This window comes from Rhinatrema bivittatum, chromosome 2 (genome assembly GCF_901001135.1).
Source record: "Rhinatrema bivittatum chromosome 2, aRhiBiv1.1, whole genome shotgun sequence".
Lineage (NCBI taxonomy): Eukaryota > Metazoa > Chordata > Amphibia > Gymnophiona > Rhinatrematidae > Rhinatrema > Rhinatrema bivittatum.
In genome coordinates, this window is record NC_042616.1 from 778,069,832 (window position 1) to 778,090,979 (window position 21,148).

General features: G+C 42.9%; 1 protein-coding gene across 3 annotated transcripts in view; it reads left to right on the top strand.

Annotated features, from left to right (window-relative positions):
- Positions 1 to 816: 816 nt before the first annotated feature.
- The window catches only part of PHF20L1 (PHD finger protein 20 like 1), a 375,592-nt gene continuing 355,260 nt past the window's right edge, over positions 817 to 21,148 (top strand). For 2 of the 3 annotated variants that reach the window (XM_029592050.1, XM_029592048.1), the window contains exons 1-2: positions 817 to 1,063; positions 3,704 to 3,812. In XM_029592050.1, the coding sequence (XP_029447910.1) occupies positions 3,730 to 3,812 (83 nt within the window). In that variant the 5' untranslated portion in view covers positions 817 to 1,063; positions 3,704 to 3,729. Of the gene's footprint in view, positions 1,179 to 3,703; positions 3,813 to 21,148 lie in introns of all 3 variants that reach the window. The other variant, XM_029592049.1, reaches the window with a different exon arrangement.

Sequence of the window (21,148 nt, forward strand, 5' to 3'; positions counted from 1 at the left end):
TCCTTGAAAACTACGCTAGAAAATGCTTGTTCAGCAGTTTGTAGAACGCATGTGTGAAAGATAAGAACTGTAAAGTGCATAAGAGCCTGTTCCTGAGGGGGCGTGGCATGCAGTTGTACTAAGCCCTTGTCTTAGCTGCATCTTGCTGGCAATAAAAGTCTATCTTTACGGATCAGTTGTCTGGGCCTCCTTACTGACTTTTAGAGACGGTTACAATGGGAACCAGCAAAAGAGGTAAAAGCGGTAATAAGAGATGAGGAGAGGAAAGATGAATAAACGCAAGAGAGCCATATGGATGGTCAAAAGTTGAGACACAAACCCAGCATCTGAAAACTTCTGTATTAATGAAAGAAATAAGATGTCATGATCTCCCATTAGATATAATAACTCACTTGAAGCCTGTTTTAATTTTATTTCTACATCGTTTTGGGTGGCCTAATTTGTGCCAGGGAGGTGGTCTATAAAAATGATGAAATAAAATAAAATGCACAGAATGGGGAAGAAAGCCTTAGTGAATCAGGCCCTCAAGGTGCTATTGCACACCTTATGTTTAGAAAAATATTTACCCTTATCTACTACCCTTACTGCATTCATTGCGGCTCATAAACAATAAAGACAGACAAACTAGCTTCCTTTTCAAATAATTTATACATTCATTTTTCGCCTTGCCTACAAATCAATTTTTTTCCCAAATCAAAGATGGCTGCCCCGCATCCTAGCACCCAACCTTCCTGTAGTCACGTGCCCAACACTTCGGCCTCGCTTCTGTGAAAGAGACAGACTGGAAGCGGAAGTGGCGCACAGAGATTTCGTCACTTTCGAGTCCGCGGTGGATGTTGGTTGGTGGGTTATTCGGTGGGCGTGACGTGATGACGGAGGCTCCGTGGAGCCGGAGCGCGGCGCTGAGTTGAGCTGAGCTGCTGCGGTTATAGCTCTGCTAACCTGCCGTTAGTGTTAAATACCAGAGCGAGCCAGACCGCAGCCTGTTCAGGCCTCGCCGCTCCCCTCCAGCTAGCTGCCGCCTCCTCTTCCTCCCGTGCCCGGGTCTGGCGGCGCTGAGAAGGTAAAGAGAGCAGGAGAGAGCGGGGCTACGGGCCAGGCCTAGCCCACCCCCTTCACCCCGAGAAGTCCCCGTTCGGGAGCCGGTGCTGTTTAGCTTTCCGTCTTGTCCTTTTGTGGTACGGGCTGAACCTTCCCCATCAGAGTATAGTAACGTCTAATGTGAAATCATAAAGCTGATGTGATGGTTCCTCCAAACAGTTATAGGCTTATTTAGGTTTCATATGGCTATGTGTGTGTAAAAGACACATACTTATATGAAAATGTGTGCAAAATAATCTGTACATACAATTTCAATAATGAAGAACTTAGTGCTTTGCTTTGTAGATCTTAAATCACATACTGAGGCCAGTCAGATGGGAAAGGGTACCTTTTGCAAGTGATATGCATATCTAAAAGTAGACATGCCGGGACAGATAAAGTGAAAACAATTTTAGAGTTATGGAAAAATGGTCAAAGGTATGATAACTACACTTAAAAAAGGGGGGCAAAAATCATGCATTTGGGATGTGGAAATCCAAGAACCATATACTTTTGGGAGATGAACTAGCAGGCATCAAGCAAGGAGACCTCTGAGATCATGATATCTGATGATAAAGGGATGGAATGATTCCCCTATGATGAGAGGCAACACGGCTGTTCAGCTTGGAAAGGAGATGGCTGAGAGGGAACACTATAACTGTTTATAAATTAGGTGGCATGAACAAATAAGGTATAGTTATTTACCCTTTCAAATAATACTAAAACACATGGATGCTCCATGAAACTTAACAACCAAAACATTTAAAACAAATCATAGAAATGATTTTTTCATTCAAAGTATGATCAAGCTGTAGACTCTGTTGCCAGAGGGTTTGGTCAAGGCCATTAGCATAGTGGGTTTTAAAAGAGGTTTGGATAAGTTCCTGGAGGAAAAATTCATAAAACATCGTTAGCCAAGTAGACTGAGAAAGACACTGCTATCCCTTGCAGTGGGAAAAAAAAAAAGAAATGATCAATAATTTTGTATTTGCTGAGATCTTATGACCTGGATTGGTCATAGTTGGAGACAGGATATTGGGTTTGATGGACCTTGACCTGACCCAGCATGGCATTTCTTATGTTTTATGATTTAAGGGAGGCTAGACAGTGTGACAAAACAGTTGGAAAAATTAATAACATGCTTGGGTGCATAAAGAGAGGTTTCTGTAGTTGGAAGGTTTCTGATCTCTCTTGTCTGATACTAAAAGACATTGACAAAGTAGAGGCAGTTCAAAGGAAGGCTGCCTGCAGCAGACTTCAGCAGAGATTATAAAAGCCAGAAACAGTGGTGGTCATCATGCATACATGGGATAGACTCGAAAGGGACCTAAGTGGTGGAGGGCGGAGGCAGATACAAAAGGGCAGATTGGGTGGACTAAGTAGTCCTTACTTTCCACAAAGATCTATAGTGGTTATTTATTGCTATTCCCAAGCCCTTTAGTCTCAGATTTTCAAATATCCCTTGCTGGGTAATGTCAGTTTTTTATTTGAAAAGTCTGATATTTGTCCAGTGTTTTACAACATAAAGCTACAGCAGTTGACTTTGTGAAAACTAGAAATCATTGTAAATTGTGATAGCTTTTAAAAGACCAACCAAAAAGATGATATAGTACTTGAAGTTTGGAGACCTCACAAGGTCTCCTTTTCACAGGCTTGTGAGGTCTCAGAAACTAATATAAATAATATCTTTTGCCTTTGGTCATTTTAAAAGCTATTACAACTTACAAAGACTTAATTTTCTTAAAATCTGCTGGCATTCTGTGCTGTAAGACACTTTGTATTAAAATATCATTGTTTTGTTAGTCGTTTAAAAGGAAAACCAATCTACAGAGACTCCAGGTCCAATGTGGCTACTTGAACTCTTCACCTCATGTAAATCAGAAAATATTTAACTGAAACATTATCACTTGCACCATCAGCATGTAAAGAAGAGAGACATTATATGGGGTAAATTTCTCTCACCAAAAAAAGTTTAAATTTCACAACATCTTTATATTACTATTTATGCTATATATTTATTCTGTATATTTATGCTGTCTACTTACACTATCTATTTAATGATTTATGCTATCTGTTTATCTATACCACCCATCCCTATTACCCTCCGCGTTACAAAATATACCCAATGACAATTACTACTACCCTGTTACTCCAATATTCGCTGCCATCTATGCAATATATTCCTTTGGCCATACCATTCCTATTTATACCATCTTTTGACACTCCAATACTACAACTATTTATGATATCGTTATGGCCCTGTTCCTCTACCCATGTTGTGACTATTACTTCCTATGACATCTCTCTAACCATCTACTGTACCTGTCATAATGTATTTGTGAATGGATGTGATATGTAATTCAAACACCGGTATATAAAAACAAATAAATAAACATCTTGTTAGGTTACTTGAACAAAGATTGGATGCATAATTACTGATCCTTTTCTTTCCCTGAAAATGTGATACTTTGAATTGTCATGATCCTATGTTTGGAAAAATGCATATTACTAGCTTATTTGTAAATGTACTTTTTATAAGTAAGTATACATTTCATGTCTCTTGCTATTGAAAAATGTTTACATGTCTGCAAACTAAAACCATTGTTCTATTTTTCTGAGGTAGCAAGGGAGAGGATTGAAGATCTTAAGATGAGTAAAAAGCCTCCAAATCGACCTGGTATTGCTTTTGAGGTTGGTGCCCGTTTGGAAGCACAAGACTACTTACAAAAATGGTATGGAAATAGTGTTTTCTTACTATAAATCATTTTAATTGAAATTGTTTCCAGATTTTAGCTAGTGGCATTGTTTCTGAAATTTTTTTGGTATTGCTTGAAGAAAAAAATATTCTAACTGGTATGTTGGTATTTGATGGATTTTTATCTCTGCAAGAAGCACAGAAGTTTTAATGACTACATTTGGTATGAAAAAAATTTGTGGTATTTTTGTTGAGTGCTGCACTGTAGAAGTAAGCAATTTATTTGTCCTGAAATGCTTTTGTTTTCCTGTACTTTTGATTGGAATTGTATGAGTATAGGTAAGCCACCCATCTAGCTGAACATGATTTTCTATATGATTATAATTCACTGGTTGAAGGTGCAGGCCTCTATATGCAAGATTCAGAGAGATGCAACATTTAGATACATGAGTAAATTCTTTGTGGAGACAGAGCCAGACATTTCCTGATATGTTCTGGTCTTTTTTTAACTGCAAGAGAAAAAATGTTATGTCTGATTCTCCAACAACTTGGCTGATTGTGGGGTGTGTGTTTTTACATAATTGTGACCTTAAATTTTAAACTAAAGAGAGGTGTTTACCTGCTATATGACTGTTACATTTAGCATTCCAGACAGCTGCTGTTGGTTTTTTTTTTTACACAGATCCATATATTCATTTATGAAACTAATTAGGAATGTTTAATTAACAAATGCCTCATTGAAAGATGACTCAAATCTGATGGTGTACTATTTTCACATGAGACCTGGTTCTGGATGAATGTCCTTGGCCAAGTAACTTCTCCATTCATTGCTTCAGGTACAAACTTAGGGACTAATTTACTATGGCTTTTCTCCCATTCTTTGTCTTTAGAATAAAAACTTTAGTAAATCAAGCCCTTAGATTGTAAGTCCTCTGTACCTGAATGTAACTCACCTTGAGTTATCAATAAATAGGTGTGAGTTAAATCTAAACAAAAAATATATATTTTACTTGGCATGCTCTCTCCTCTATTTAATAAAAAAAAAAAAAAAAAAAAAAGTAAGCCTCGTTTTGAATTAGAAATGTGCACCAGACTTTTGCGGGTTTCAGTAGCATTCAATGATTGGTAGTTGAGTAGCTTCAAAGAATATCGGAATGCCATCAAGTCCAACCTTCTGGAAACTGATAGGGGATCTGTCATTTCTTGCTGTATAGAACTCAAATACTCTTTTTATTTTCAAAGTTTCTCAAGGGTAAGAACCTTAATTCATATTAGTATGTTATTTTAACAATGACCGCATGGTCAGATGGTTTTTGTAGAACTTGCATTTTTGCTCCAGTTGTCAATCAGAATGCATTCAACTGTGTTTAACGAAACTTAATTTTCAAATTGCAGCTCATCCTTAGTTTGGGAAGTTGCTAAGTTGCTCTTGAGCTCTGATTATTTATTTATTTATTTTGACAAATTGATATTAGTGGGGACATCATATCGGTTTACATCATAACTAAAGATTGGAAATGTTCAAAGAACAGGTAATGGGGTGGGGGGGAGGGCTCACATAGGAACAATTGAGAGGAGATGCAAGAGGAAGAATATGAGTAAACAGCACAGTGGCATGGCAGAATTGCCCAAAACTTTATACAGCAGGGGTCAGGAACCTTTTTGGCTGAGAGAGCCATAAACGCCACATATTTTAAAGTGCAATTCCATGAGAGCCATACAATATGTTTAAAACTAAATACAAGTAAATGTGTGCATTTTATGTAAGATCACACTTTTAAAGTACAATAAGTCTCTGAAAATATTACACCAGGCCTTAAGACACCAATACATCTCCTATTAGGAAAATGGACTAAGTCAGGCTGCTATAGAGTCCTACACAGAAACTACACGCCAGCAGAAAACCTCACCTGATTCACGTGCTGCCCCTCACCTAACATAGAATAAAGAGACCAAAACGCATAACAAGAAGCATGCAGAAAAAACTGAATTGGAAACTGCAACAAGCCAGAGTCTCTGTATGCAGTGTAACAAAGGAAAAAAGAAACATCACCCATCCTTATAAAACAAATCAAGAAATATAAAATCATCAGCAGTAAAACTGTACTAACAAAAAGAACATATTTCGAAACAGCTGATGAGTGGAATATCCAATAATTAAAAACTCATATAAAACATTTCCAGATACCAACAAAATATTTCAAAATAGCAGACACAAAGACCCGGTAATGAAAAATAATAAGGATACAAAATTTTTTTTGCTCTGCATACCTGGGAACGTTTGATATCCAGGTGTCCTGAGATTGTTCTGAATTAGCAGGAGGCGGGGTGGTTTGCTTGGAACTTTCTCCTCTCTGTCACATACCAGCGCTCTCTCTCACACTGGCTCTCAATGACACACCTATACACACATGCTCTCAGTACTCACATATACACATGTTTTTTCTCTCTCACTTATATAGGCTCTTAATTACACATTTACACACATGCTGTCTATCTTTTCATGCTTACACACACACACAGGCTTTCAATCACATAAATACATGCTGTCTTTTTCTCTCACACACACTCTCATTCACATGCTTACAAACATGTCCTTTCTTTCTCTCATTTACACACAGGCTCTCAATCACATACTCACATGCTCCATCACCTAAACCAGCTCTCAATCACACACAGACACACATGATCTCTCTTACTTATACACACAGGTTCTTAATCATACATACACATGATTTCTCTCACACACAAAGGATCTCAATCATACACACATACTCTTTCACATAAACAGGTTTTCAATCACAAACTTACACATACAGGTTCCCAATGGTAAACTTACATTCATGCTCTCTCTTTCACAGGCAGGCTCTCAATCACAGACATACTCTCTTTCACAAATACAGGCTCTCAATCATTCACATACATGCAATCTCTCACTCACACACACAGGATCTCAAACACACATGCTTGCTCGCTCATTCACTCTCTCTCCCCCACCCCCACCCCGGGAACTCGCGGCAGCAGCAGCCTCCTCCCAATGCTAACCTCCTTCATTTTCAGCCCTCGCGGAGGCGGAGTCCCATCGGCCGCGGTTGAACCTCTTCATTTTCCTCCGAGCCACGCTGCAGTCTTCTTTTCTTCGGGCCGATGCCAAGCGCACTAGCGTGGCCTCTTCTTGCCGCGCATGCACCCGATGCTCTCCACTTCCTCTTCCGGGCCGCGGGGGGGGGGGGCGGGAAGAAGAGAGCACGCCGGTGCCGCTGACTCCAGCTGTCCTGCCACGTTCTGCCCAGGCGGACAGCATTTTAAGCCCGGGCGGAGGAGGACCGGGGAGCAGCTGGGTCAGCGGGAAAGTGTGGCGACACTTGTCTGCGAGCCAGATGCAGCCCTCAAAAGAGCCATATCTGGCTCGCGAGCCATGGGTTCCCGACCCCTGTTATACAGGATCAGTTAGTGCTGGTAGTGGGGTTGGGGGGGGGAGGCATTGTTGGGGTAAGCTTGTTTGAAGAGCCAAGTTTTTACGTTGGTCCTGAACTTGGAAGAGCAGGTCTCAAGCCGGAGGTTGGGGGGTAATGAGTTCCAGAGTGTGGGTCCGGCAATTGAGAGGGCTCGATCCCTTGTGAGGGTGAGGTGTGCCTTTTTTAGGGAAGGCACATGGAGGGTCCCATTGTTGGAGGCTCTGGTGGAGTGGTTAGATCGTATAGGACGAAAGGGTTCATCAAGCTAATTTGAGTTGTGAGAGTGTATGGATTTGTGAATCACTGTCAGGGTTTGGAAAGGATGCGTGAGGGGATCGGGAGCCAGTGTAAGTTTTTCAGGATAGGGGTGATGTGGTCATATTTATGGGCATTGACATTGGTTCTCGCTACAGCATTCTGTAGCATTTGGAGTGGCTTTAAGGAGGAGTAGGGGAGACCTAGGAAGAGTGCATTGCAGTAGTCCAATTTTGATGAGAGGGTAGCTTGAATGACTGTGCGGAAATCAGCAGTGTGAAGTAGTTGTTTTAGCTTTTTCATCACATTGAGTTTGAAAAAACCTTCCTTAAGAATGAGGTTGATGTGTGTTTTTTTAGGTTCAGCTGATGGTCAATCTGAACTCCGAGGTTTCTAGCACAGGGCTGTGTAAAAAAGGTATTGTAGGCAGGGTCGTTTGCAAGTGTGGGTTTGGGGGGAGAGTGTGGTGAGATAAGGAGCAATTCTGTTTTGGAAGCGTTTAAGGCGAGGTGAAGGTCAGTGAGGAGTGTGTTGATGGAGTCGAGGCAGTTTTTCCAGAAATCCAGGGCATTAGTCAGGGAGTCCTGAATAGGTATGATGATTTGCACATCATCGGCATATAGGTAGAATTTGAGGCCGAGATCTGATAGGAGTTGACAGAGGGGGGTAAGATATATATATTAAAGAGGGTGGAAGAGAGGGAGGAGCCCTGGGGAACTCCTGGGGAGAGAGCATAGTGTGTGGATTCGGCATTGCCTATTTTGACTGAGTATTTTCTATTAGTAAGATAGGATGTAAACCATTGGAGTGCGGTGCCAGAGATGCCTATGCCAGCTAGGCGGGAGAGGAGGCATTGTGGCTTATAGTGTCAAAGGTGGTGGAGATGTCCAAGAGAGCCAGGATGTAGGAGCGTCCTTGGTCCATGCCTCTGAGGAGGAAGTCAGTAAGGGAAAGCAGAAGGGTTTCGGTATTGAGATGCTTACGAAAGCCGAATTGGGAGGGGTGCAATATCTTATTGTCTTTCAAGTAGTCTGTTACAGGTCGATCCAGTATCGTCCGCTCGAGGATTGCCCGTCTGTAACGTGCTCGTAGCGCACAATTCGGGCGCGCAAGGCAATTCGGCGATACAGTCTCCAGTTTCACGCGTCCGTATCGCTTCTGAAAACAGACGCATAACCCTTTCCGCACCCGGCATGCAAATGAACGAAAAAGCTGTATAATGAAGGAATTAGCTATTCCCCTGCGATACTGTAACGGGCGCTGATATTATCTCCTCCGTAACCCGCTGTTCTGCCGCGGCCTTAACCTGCTAGTTTACCGCCTCCCCCTAGTAGGAGTTAGTGTAGTGTAGTGTAGGGTAAAAACATTGCTTACCCGCCCTGGTCCCGTCCGGTCTCCTGCAGCCCCGTCCGGACCGGACGGGGCTGCAGGAGACCGGACGGGACCAGGGCAAAAAAAAACAAACGAAAAAGTAGCAAGGCTCGGGCCTGCTATGGTAAGTTTAAAAAGTGTAAAAAACAAAAAAACCTGTGTGTTATATAAAAAAATAAAACAATTTTAAATACCTGTCGGAGGGCCGTGGGTCCCGGTGGGCGGCGGGCAGCCATCAGCGGCATCCGGTAGTCCCTTCTCCCTCCCTCCCCTGCCTGGATGAGCGCCAAAATCGCACGGGCGGGTCGGCAGCGGGGGGGGGGGGCGGCAGCAGGATCCGGGAGCGGCGGGTAGGCGGCAGCGGGGTCCGGGGGGGCAGCGGCAGCGGGGTCCGGGGGTGGCAGCGAGATCCGGGGAGCCAGCAGCGGCAGCATGTTCGATCGGGTAGGCAGCTAGGTGGCAAAGTAAAGATGGCCGCCTGCACGGGAAAATCGTGCAATTGGCCGCTGAAGACGTGATGTCACGACGTTTGGCGTCACGGGGTGTGACGTCACGTCTTCAGCGGCCAATTGCACGATTTTCCCGTGCAGGCGGCCATCTTTACTTTGCCACCTAGCTGCCTGCCCGATCGAACATGCTGCCGCTGCTGGCTCCCCGGATCTCGCTGCCACCCCCGGACCCCGCTGCCGCTGCCCCCCCGGACCCCGCTGCCGCCTATCCGCCGCTCCCGGATCCTGCTGCCGCCCCCCGCTTCCCCCCCCCCCCCCGTGCGATTTTGGCGCTCATCCAGGCAGGGGAGGGAGGGAGGAAGGGAGAAGGGACTACTGGATGCCGCTGATGGCTGCCCGCCGCCCACCGGGACCCACGGCCCTCCGACAGGTATTTAAAATTGTTTTATTTTTTTATATAACACACAGGTTTTTTGTTTTTTACACTTTTTAAACTTTTTTACACTTCCTGGTGCCTGTCATTTGAAATGACAGGTACCAGCGCACCCAGGTTACTGTATAGGCGCTGTTACAGCGCCTATACAGTAAAATGGGTTGCGCGGGCATAACCCTTCCCTATCGCTTCACAGCCGCGGCATGCATTTGCATGCGATTAGAGGAGAGTATCGGGGAGTTAGTGAAGAGAACTGTGCGTGCGGGGAGGAAGGGTGCGCCTGACACTACCTCACTGTTTTTACCGCGGCCTTACTGGATCGACCTGTTAGTTGGGTATTGACTACTTTCTCAATGATTTTAGAAATGAAGGGAAGATTGGAGATGGGACGAAAGTTGGCTGGGTCCTTCGGGTCTAGGGATGGTTTTTTTTAGCAAGGGTTTTACAGCTGCATGCTTAAGAGGGTCAAGGATTAGGCCAGATGAGAGGGAGCAGTTGACAATGTCCGCCAAGGGTTTGGCGATAGTGTCGGGTATGTTAAGGAGGGCTTTGGTGGGGACTGTGTCAGAGGGGTGGGTGGCCGGTCTGATCTTTTTGAGGATCGAGAGTATTTCCATGGAGGAGGTGAGGTCAAAGGAGTTGAGGGTAGCAGTGGTTGAACGAGATACCACAGGTGAGGGAATGGGGTTGGGGGCGAATCTGAGGAGTATGCTGGTTATTTTGTTATGAAAATAGAGTGCTAGTTCTTAGCATTTATTGCTTGCTTCATTGTCGGGGATGACTGGAGGGGCTGGCTTTGTGAGATTGGCGACGTAGGAGAAGAGGACTTTTGGGTTATAGATGTAATTGTGAATTTTCTTGGCATAGAAATCACGTTTGGCATTAAGGGTAGTGGTTCTGTAGCAGTAGAGTGCAGATTTGAAGGAGGAGGTTTTTTGGGGAGATGGGTCTTTACGCCAGGCTCTTTCCTTTTGTCTAAGATCGTTTTTCATGCGTTTTAGGTCAGTTGTGTACCACGGTTTTTGATCTTTGGCAGAGGGGTTAAACTCATGTACGGTGATGGGGCATAGCTTATTTGCAATGTCAAGGGTGATGGAGTTCCAGGAATTGATCGCGGCCTCGGGATCAGTGCATTTAAGGTTAGACAAGGAGTCGGTGAGGGCTGCAATGAGCTCTTCACTAGGGCAGGGTTTTCTGAAAGTAATAGAGGTGTTGGAGGTGGGATGATTAAGTGAGGGTGTTTTGATAATGGTGTGGTCTGACCAGGGGACTGTGGTACAGGAAGGAGTGTTGGGAGAGATGATGCAGGAATTGATGAATAAAAGGTCCAGGGTGTGAACAGCCTTATGAGTAGGGGAGGCGATAATTTGTTTGTATCCCATGGCATCTAGGGAATTGAGAAAGGCTTCACAGGATGAGGAGAGGGGATATGCATCAACGTGGAGATTGAAGTCTCCTAGAATGATGGCGGGGGCTTCAATGTTGATGTTTTCGGAGATGAATTCGATGAGGGGTTATGGGTTGTGTTCTAAGAGGGGGGGGGGGGGCATAGACCAGGCAGACCTATAGTTCATGTGATTTTATATAGCCCGATCTCTAATCTGGGAGGGGGTTTGATGTTGACGGGTTTGAGCTTTATATGCTTTCTAGCTGCTAGGAGTAGGCCTCCATCGCGTTTCTTAGGTCTTGGAGTATTGAAGATATCGTAAGAATGGTTGGGAAGCTGATTGAGGACTGTGCCTGAGTCCTTGAGCCAGGTCTCAGTGATGGCGCAGACGTCAGGCTTCGAGTCAGAAAGGAGGTCATTAAGGATTACAGTTTTTTTAGAGAGGGATTGGGCGGTGAAGAGAATCATGGAAAAGGTTTTGAGTCCTCTGAGTTGAGTGAGTGGGGAGACGAGGATGGGGAGAAGTGACTTATGATGGGCAGGAAAGTAGTGGGAGGTAGGGCGGGGTGTTCTACAGGTGGGGTGGGGTGGTGTATGTGAGGGTTAGAAAAGGTTGCATGGCTAGCCATTGTGTGGCGGGGGGGAGGAGTGTCTGAAGTGCGATGGGGGTTTGGGTCAGGCTAGGGAAAAGGGCAGGGGAGAGGGCGTGGGTGGCGCAAATTCTAAACAAAGCGGCAAGATACAAAAGGGTCAGCACAAAGGGGCACACTAAGGGGCAGGCCCCTTAGTTGTGCTCCTTTGTCGCAAGACGCCAGAGACAGGCTGTGTACTTTTAAGTTCCTCCCGGACCGGAAGTGAGGTGCGCCGTGGAGGCGGTCCTTGCTTCCTCTCTGGGCCGGGTGCAGGTGGGCCGCGGCTCGGACCCCGGTGGGTTACCACGCCGATCGCGTTGAGTCGGGCGCGAGGAGGAGAGGTCGGGTCGGCGGCGGGCACAGAAAGGGGGAGTCGCAGTCCCTTCCCTTACTTTTAAGGTCCTCCCGGACCGGAAGTGAGGTGCGCCGTGGAGGCGGTCCTTGCTTCCTCTCTGGGCCGGGTGCAGGTGGGCCGCGGCTCGGACCCCGGTGGGTTACCACGCCGATCGCGTTGAGTCGGGCGCGAGGAGGAGAGGTCGGGTCGGCGGCGGGCACAGAAAGGGGGAGTCGCGGTCCCTTCCCTTACTTTTAAGGTCCTCCCGGACCGGAAGTGAGGTGCGCCGTGGAGGCGGTCCTTGCTTCCTCTCTGGGCCGGGTGCAGGTGGGCCGCGGCTCGGACCCCGGTGGGTCACCACGCCGATCGCGTCGAGCCGGGCGTGAGGAGGTGAGGTCGGGTTGGCGGCGGGCGCAGAAAAAAGCTTATTTGATTAGAAGGTTCTTGGTGCTTTTTAATAAACTCCCTCACACTGGACAACTATGACTTAATGCTTCTTCATCACTTCAAATAGAGGTGGAGGCACCAAAATCTCTTCTACAAATGTTTGCACATAGGCTTAGTATATGTTTATTTATTAAACTGTTGTATGATGGCTGCATTACTATATCCATAGGCTTGAAAAACGCAAACGTGACATCAGTGTCACTATTGGTGACTGTGTCATTTGACTGATATAGTGTCCTCTGATTTTGTACTTTCTTCCTGAAGTGCATGCCAAATGAGCAGAATACTATTGTTTCCATCACGATCAAAATAAAGGATTGCTTAAATGATTTTTTTCACATACAAAATTTTCTGTGGTACATGTGCATAACTGGTGGCACTCCAGCTTGCTATGGCATATTGACTGCGGACCCTGTGTGCTAGTCTATTGTCTGACCACCAAACTGTAAAAAAATGTTTTTTTGAATTTCAAGTAGAAAGAAAGACTTTAGAGAACCAGAAAAATAGTTTAAGGTGATATCTTTATAAGGTTACAAAGATTGGTGCGTTCAGTTATCTATGAATGAAAAATTCAATTTTTTAACTTAAATGTTAAAAAAAAAAAAAAGTTCTCAATTTTAAGTTGCTTATTGTTTATTTTTGTGCCCTAAATTTTTTGGGGTAAACTAGAAGTACTCTTACGATAGTACCATAGTGGATGTCAGTATTTTGGCTCCACCCAATCTGCCTGGTTGCCCCTGCCTTCACTGCTGTAAGGATTTCTCCCAGCTAACAAGTTTGACTATTTGTGGCATATCGCACTTTCGCTGAGGCTGGTAAATATAGCCAAGTTAGTCTGCAGCCTATGCTAGTAAACTTGTCACCTTCCTACAGTTACTTCTGAAAATGTCCCAAAGCCTTGCCATCATTGCACATTGGTTCCTTGGCACATTTGTACTGCAATTCTGTACAAGTCGACTTTGCCATCTTCTCTTTTTGGCTCTCTGTTGTTCCAAGTTGAGCATATAGGTTTCCATAACTAGTCTAAATCCCATTACCACATTTTTTTAACCTGTCGCTCTCAACCTGCCTGTGCCATTGCCCTCTGTATTTGTCACAGTTTGGTTACTGCTACCTTTGCAGATAGGCATTTCCAGGAGTCATCCTCACTCTCAAGTAAAGAAGTATCTTCTCATATTTCCTAAAACTTCATATCGTGACCTTTTAGTTAATTTTTTTTTTATTTATAGAAAGACTTCATTAAGGAGAGAAGAAGAGTCTCAGTGGAATGATGTTTGCTAAGTCCAAATTGATTTGGCATATTCATTACAGACAATCTTAGAGAAACTAAGATTAGGTGATAAGGAAGATGATGGATCCTTAATTAGATGTTTTAACTACATCGTAAAGTAATTTAGGGTTAAATATTGCTCCATGAATTTGTTTAGCATAATAATCCTTGTTAGCTTTATTGATTTAAAACTGTGTTTTCCTAAAGAATCAGAAGAAGGGAATATCCGCCAAGATTTCTCAAATTTCCTAAGAATCTGTTTAGTGCGTCTTAAGATTTCATTAAACTAGGGCTTTTTCTCTTTTTGGAAATGTTTTCATTAATAGTTTTTTAGTTAGTACTGGGCTGATATTATCAGCTATATCATTAACAATTTGTTCCTAAGAATTAAAGGCAGAGGAAACATTTTTCTAAATTTAATTTAGTAAGCTTATTGCCTAATAACTCTGAAAGCATCTCCTTACCTATCTTTTTTCCTAAAGGAAAAGGTAAGATTTTGATCAAAGATTTTAAAAGGAGAATTAAGAGAAGTTATCTCTGCATTTATTAATTGGGATCAGACCAAGGCATAATAGTGTGGAAAGTATTAATTGAGCTATTACCAGTAGAGGCAAAAATTAAATCAAAAGTGTGCCCCACTTTATGAGTAGCTTTAGAATCAAATTGAGTCCACCCCAAGGCATACATAGCTTCTAAGTCACTGCATCTCAAATAAGATATAGTTGAACTGGAAAAGGTACAGAGAAGGGCCACCAAAATGATAAAAGGAATGGATTGGCTTTCCTATGCGGAAAGGCTAAAGAGGCAGTTCAGCTTGGAGAAAGTCGCCTGAGGTGGAAGGCTATGATAGAGGTCTAAAAAATCATGAGTGGATTAGAATGAGTAAATGTGAATCTGTTTACTTTTTTCAAAAATATAAAGACTAGGGGACACTTCATGAAGTTAGCAAGTAGCACATTCAAAATCAGAGAAAATTCTTTCACTCTAGCACCATTAAGTTCTGGACTTCATTGGAGGAAGATGTGGTTAAGACAGTTAGTGCAGCTGGGTTTAAAAAAGGCCAAGGAGGCCTTGTTTGGACAAGTTCCTGGAGGATAAGTCCATAAACTGTTATTGACCAGGTAGATTTGGGAAAAGCCACTACTTACTGCACAGTTTTAATGCTATGAAATCTATTTAATGTTTGGGATCTTGCCAGGTAATTGTGATCTGGATTGGCCACTGTTGGAGATTTATATTTGGAGATTTGTACGATGCACTCTACCTAGCTACAATCAAGCTAGGTAGAGAGTACATTGTACAAATCAACTCCTCTCTTACCTTTCAGCGCTCCAAATGACAGAAAATCTTCAGTGATGTCAACTTTGCTGTTCGTACCTCTGATTATGTATGTAAAAGTGCCCCCTCCTGGGGCTCGATATAATAAGATGTGAGTAAAAGATCTGCCTCAAATTTAATGCACATTTTCTTTATGCATATGCTAAACAATTTTTTTTCCTCCTGATGAAGTAATCTAATTACTGTGGGGCTTAAAAAGAAAATAAAAGTGCACTAACACAAAACTATCTGCTTGGAAACCTGCAGTAGTATGTGCACAGTTTTTTTTTTTTTTTTTTTGCATAGGGGTAGCATGCAGAAATCTAAACTTTCGTGCACAAAATATAATACATGTGCAGAACATATTTTCTGTTTTAAGGCCTTGTTTTATTTTTGACTTTTCTCTAACCTCAGTATTGTTTTATCAGTTTTTATGTATAAATTATGATTATGTATTTTTAATGAAATCCTCCAAGAACAGTGTTTCACAATCTTTTCAAGGCACTCCAGCTTCCATGGAGCAAGTAGTATGGACATAGAGGACTCAGAGTCCAAAACAAGAACTAGGAAAGCATTGAAAGCCCCACAGTCTTTATATCAAATTTAAAAACAAAGGGAGAGAGATGGTGAAGACATACATGAACCTATCATGAAGGACCACCTCCCTCTAAATACAAGTACAGGAGACATGAGATATTGGTATGGTGTGAGCAGCCAGCCCAATTACCTTGACAGCTGCCGCTAACACTCAAAGTGAATCACATCTTGCATAGATCCAGGTTGCAAGGCAGCCCCCCTGCCAACAGAGGTCCTCACTGATCCATGCTCTCTCCTGCTTGATGGCTCTATGACGTAGCAAGGCCAGCCATATTTAACTCTGCCTCTCTCATAACTTTGTGCCTCATCATCCAGTCATCTTGACTCCTTGTTCTGACTTTCTTGCCTTGACCTGTGGCCTCCTTGGAAGCCAGGGTTCAAATCCCACTGACTCACAAACTTGTGACCTTGGGCAAGTTATTTCACTCTCCCTTGATTCAGGTTGTATTACCTTGCCTTGTCTACGTTATGGTTGTTTGTTCCCTATGGGCATCCTGGTGGCCTTTTTGTTAGTGTATCTAGGTCTCCCAGTGGCCTAGCTTCTAGTGCTTTTCCTGCCTTGCCCTTTCCCTGTTTATGCCCCTCTGTGGACTATCTCTTTTCTGTGTTCCTGTTTCCTATACTTCTATGTCTGTTCCCTGCCTAGCCTAGTTCCTCTGTTCCAGTTTGCCCTGCCTTGCCTCCAGTTCCTGCCCTTGTTTCCAGATCCTGCCTTGCCTTCTCAGTTAGCCTTCCTTGGGCTGATCTTGTTGTTTGACCCAGGCTGCCTGTGACCCTGTCTCTGTTCGTTCTCTGTCTGCCAGCCCTGGCTGCCTTGCACTGTACAAGAGAAGCAGTGCTGGCCACCAGAACCTGCTGAGCCCAACTCGAGGTGGTGGCTGTACAGGTGGAAGGCCCTGCACTGCTCCTGCAGGGGGAATCCTCAGACTCTGCTATCCAGTTCATGACACATCCTGTGCATAGTGCACATACTCCGTTTCACTCAGCCTGGGGATAAGACAGAGGCTGGAAAAACTCAAAGAATGTGTGTGCTGCATAAAGTGGGTCAGAGTTATCCATGCCCTATGTGCTGTGTATTGAATTACTACATTCTGGGACTCCTAGAAAAAGGTGACATAAATGATTACAAATGTTCTCAGAAAGGAGCTCCTGTATGCTTTTTGTTTGAAATCTTTTTATTCATAACAGCACAATACACCATTCATTGCATTTCCAAATTAGAACAAAATGCCATACCTTATAGCTGAGCTTTCCAAACCTTTCATGTTGGTGACACACTTTTTAGACAAACATAATTTCAAGACACAGTAATTCAGTCTACTAGCAAACCAGAGGTTAAAGGTTAAACAAACAAAACATATTTTGACAATGTATGTATGTTTCCTTAAATATATACATAAATAAAATGTTTCACAACACAACCTATCTCATGAAAACCTTTCATTTATATTAAAAATATATAATTTTCCAAGATTAATGTTATTTATAATTTATGAGTAACAATGTCTGTCCCCCACACACTCATCTCTCTACCCCCCAAGCATGTCTGTCCCCCACACACTCATCTCTCTCTCTCTCTCCCCCCCCCCCAGCACATGTCTGGCCCCCACACTCATGTACCTCTTCTTTTTGATTGTTGCCAGTTCAGTGCTTCACTCCCTTCAGAGTTCAAGCCTGCCGTGGTGCATAACACCTTCCATGATCACCAGACACTGTTGCTTGTAGTACTTGTTTGCCCATGTGCTCCTCGTGGCAGGCCTCATCAGCAGCAGCAGCAGCCAATGACGGGGACAGCTGGTCTAAAGTCCCACCCACCAAGCCCAAAAAAAACGCGATTGACAGCAAAAATTGCCCAATAATAAGCAACCCGCAAACTGAAAAAAAAAAGCGAATTGCTAGAAAAAAAAGCCCAAACTTGCGTCGGAGTTGACGGTGCGGCATCACGTGCCATCACCTGTGCGTGACCTGGAGAGGAGTGGCTATGTGGACCAGGTTTTAATGTGCTACGTTCGCGCGACACACCTGCACACTGCAGGCGACACACTAACGTGTCCTGACACACAGTTTGGAAAGCTCTGCCTTATAGGTTCCACCAGCCAAATGTGTTAGATATCCAAAGAACTTAGAGTTTCACATATAAGTATACAACACGTGTTATTTCCTTTTGTAACCATTTAACATGAAGCTTCTAAACATATTAACCATTTACTAGCAAACTCCCCCCACATCCATCTTGGTATTCATTTACTCATAATAAAATCATACATTTGATTCATAGCGTCATGGTTTCCTCTTATCTGGTAACAGAGATTTTGTCAGCTGTATTCGTGAATAACTACATTGCATCCTGATTTCTGTTTGTCTTAAGGGCCACCTCATTCCTCATCTGGGCCGGGAGTGTTTTAACATCTGGGCTCCATATTTGTCTTGTCAAGAACCGCAATTTCTTGGCTCCTTTCGCAGTCTGCCTGTCCAGTAAGAACGTATCTAAAAAGGAAACACTCCATTCTACTGTGATCTTGCTTTTCTCCTCTAGCCAATTAAGCAAACAAAGCCAAAGAGCAATTAAACAGCCTTTAACAAGTAGGAGTTTATGTGCCAATTTCAGGTTGATATTTGTTTCAATATGATCTACTAGGCAAAAGGCAGCAGACCAGCTTTCTATCGGGACCTGCAGATTTATAAAGTAATCTCGTAAACAATGCCATAACTGCTGTCTGACTATGCATTCCCAAAGACAGTGCATTAGTGATGCTGCTGGCTGAGAACATTTTAGACATTTGTTGCAGTTTGCTATTTTTGCAGCATAAGCCTTGCTCGGCCAAAATATTCGATGTAAAATGTGAAAATGAATCTCCCAAACATGCAAGTCTGGTTAGGTCATCCTCCGTTAAACTGCAAGACAAATCTTGAGACTAAACCAGAGCTAAACACTCCTAAATTGCATAATTGCTAGTGTTATATAAAAAATTTATACAACCGTGCAGTGGAAACATGTTTTCCCAAGTTTTGTGATGCACAGTTGGTTAACTCCTTACCCATAGTAGCCAATGACTTAATATAGCTGCTTATTTGCATATAGAAAAGATAGTCCCTTGTACTAAAATGCAGGTTTTGGTTATAATAACCAAATGTATGTACTGTTCTAGTTTGTAGAATAACAGTGTTGTACAGTTGATACCCCATAATCATGTATGGCATGTGCCAGGTAAGAATCGCAGGTTATTATAAGTGGGATACAATAAGATGCATGCCAACCCAGTCCCTAATGTCTCCTTACATAGCAACAGCACTTTCTTATTGCATTTGCTAATAATGAATTTAAAATGAAAGGTGGTAGTTCATTTTATTTTGCATGAATTAAATAAGGTAAATGGTTTCATAAACTTTCATTCCCAACTAGTAATCGAATTTTCAGGTCTTGTCCCCAACCATTCCCTCAGTATGTTTAGTATTGTAAAATCTTAAGTACGAGAACCCCATCCCTTCTTCATATTTTGGAGCTAATAATGTAGTGATTTTTTTTTTTTTTATTTTAATTTGTAGTTTATTGAAAACAGCACGACCAGCTTAACAGCAAAAATTACATAATACAAGGCCAACATTTGAACAGGTAGAAAAGGCAACTCAAATGTAGTGATTTTTAAACATGCCCTACTTGACTTCCAGAAAAACTTAGTGCATATCTTTTGCAGTAGTTTCAGATCCCATTTTTGTATCATAATGGGCATCATTTACAACTTATAAAATGCCTTACGTATCCATATCTTTTTAATTAAGGCAATCCAGCCAGAAAGTGTTCCCAATTTGCTAATTTTTGTCTAAATTCTTGTATAAGGGGTTTAATATTGTTACACAAACACTGGGTGACCTTATGTACTTTTATGCCTAGATAGTTAATAGTTTTTGAGGCCCAGTTTCTCTTTAGCATCCCTGCAATATCCGTAGCTTCTGATTTTGTTAAATTCAGCTTAATGCCTGCAAAGCTCCCAAATATAGAGAGATGTTCTAAAGTTAGTGGGAGACTTGTTCGAGCATTAGCCAATGTAATCAGTGTATCATTCGCAAACAACATCATTTTGAAGTCCTGACTCCCCACAAGTATACAAAGTATGTTGGCATCTTCTTTAATTTTATGAATTAAGGGTTCCAAGGAAATACGGTATAACAGCGGTAACAGTGGGCAACCCTGTCTGGTTTCTCTTTCTAACCAAAAGCTATTAGTGTTGGATTCATTAATGAATATAAAGGCTCTTGGATCCTTAGACAGAACCTGAATAACATCAAAGTTGAAACCTATGAACTCAGATTTCCCCAGCTTCTGAAACAGATATTCCCAATCCACCCTATCAAAGGCCTTTTCCGCGTCAAAGCTGATTAGGATAGGGTCCACTATTCAAAATTTATTGCAGGACTCAAGAGCCAGTAGTAGCTGCCTAATGTTAGTAACTGGTTTTCTCCAAACACAAAGCCTATTTGTTCTTGGGAGATCAGCAGCGGCATAATATATTTGAACTGGTTGGCTAAAATTTTAGTGCATATTTTTGTCCTAGTTCAACAATGAGATTGGTTGGTAAGATCCTGGATCCATTGGATCCCTCCCTGGCTTCGGCAATTCTATTATTGCAGCTTCTGATACAGATTTCAGGACATCACCTTGCTGCACTATAAAGTTAAACAAAGAAGTTAAGAATTTAGCGGGATTTGTAGATGTTTATAATCAAGGAATTTAGATCATCTGGGCCTGGAGACTTATGAAGCTTCCGCTCCTTAATGACACATCTAATGTCTTGTTCAGTAAATGGCCTATTCAGCGTTTCTAATTGCTTTTTCCTGTCAATAGCAGGGCTGAATTAGCCGTGCTGTACGGGAGAGCGTCGCGATCCCGAGTAGGCGGAGTTTCCTCAGTTGAGCACAGAGCTTTTGACTCTGTGCGGCTGCGTGGTTGTGTTCCCGCGCGATTTCCCTCACCTCTTCAGTTTCTTTTTTTCCGCGAGCTCATCGCATGCGGGGTTAGTTTCCTCTTCACTTTTTCCTGACAGGAATTTTTTTCACATACATTCTTCCCAGATGCGCACGTTATAAAGTTGTGCGTATATGTGCGCACAAGCTTCTTTTAAAATCTTCCCCACTGAGTAAAGTATTTCTTCCGGATGGAGGGTTCTTCAGATATCAATAAGAAAAAGGTTTTCATACAACAAAGGGATCCCTTTCCCTTTACCCAGTTTCATAAGTGTCACTGTTGAGCATCTGTCCAAACAACGGTCCAAAACGCAATTCAAATTCCCACCAAGTACTACAGGTCCTCCCCAGATCCATTATTCCTTGAACCAGTGTAGTAAAAATAAGAATGGTTATATTGATTTGGGGATATATCAATGTCAGTATTATTCCATCTGGATCTGACTAGTTTGTTCCAGCTG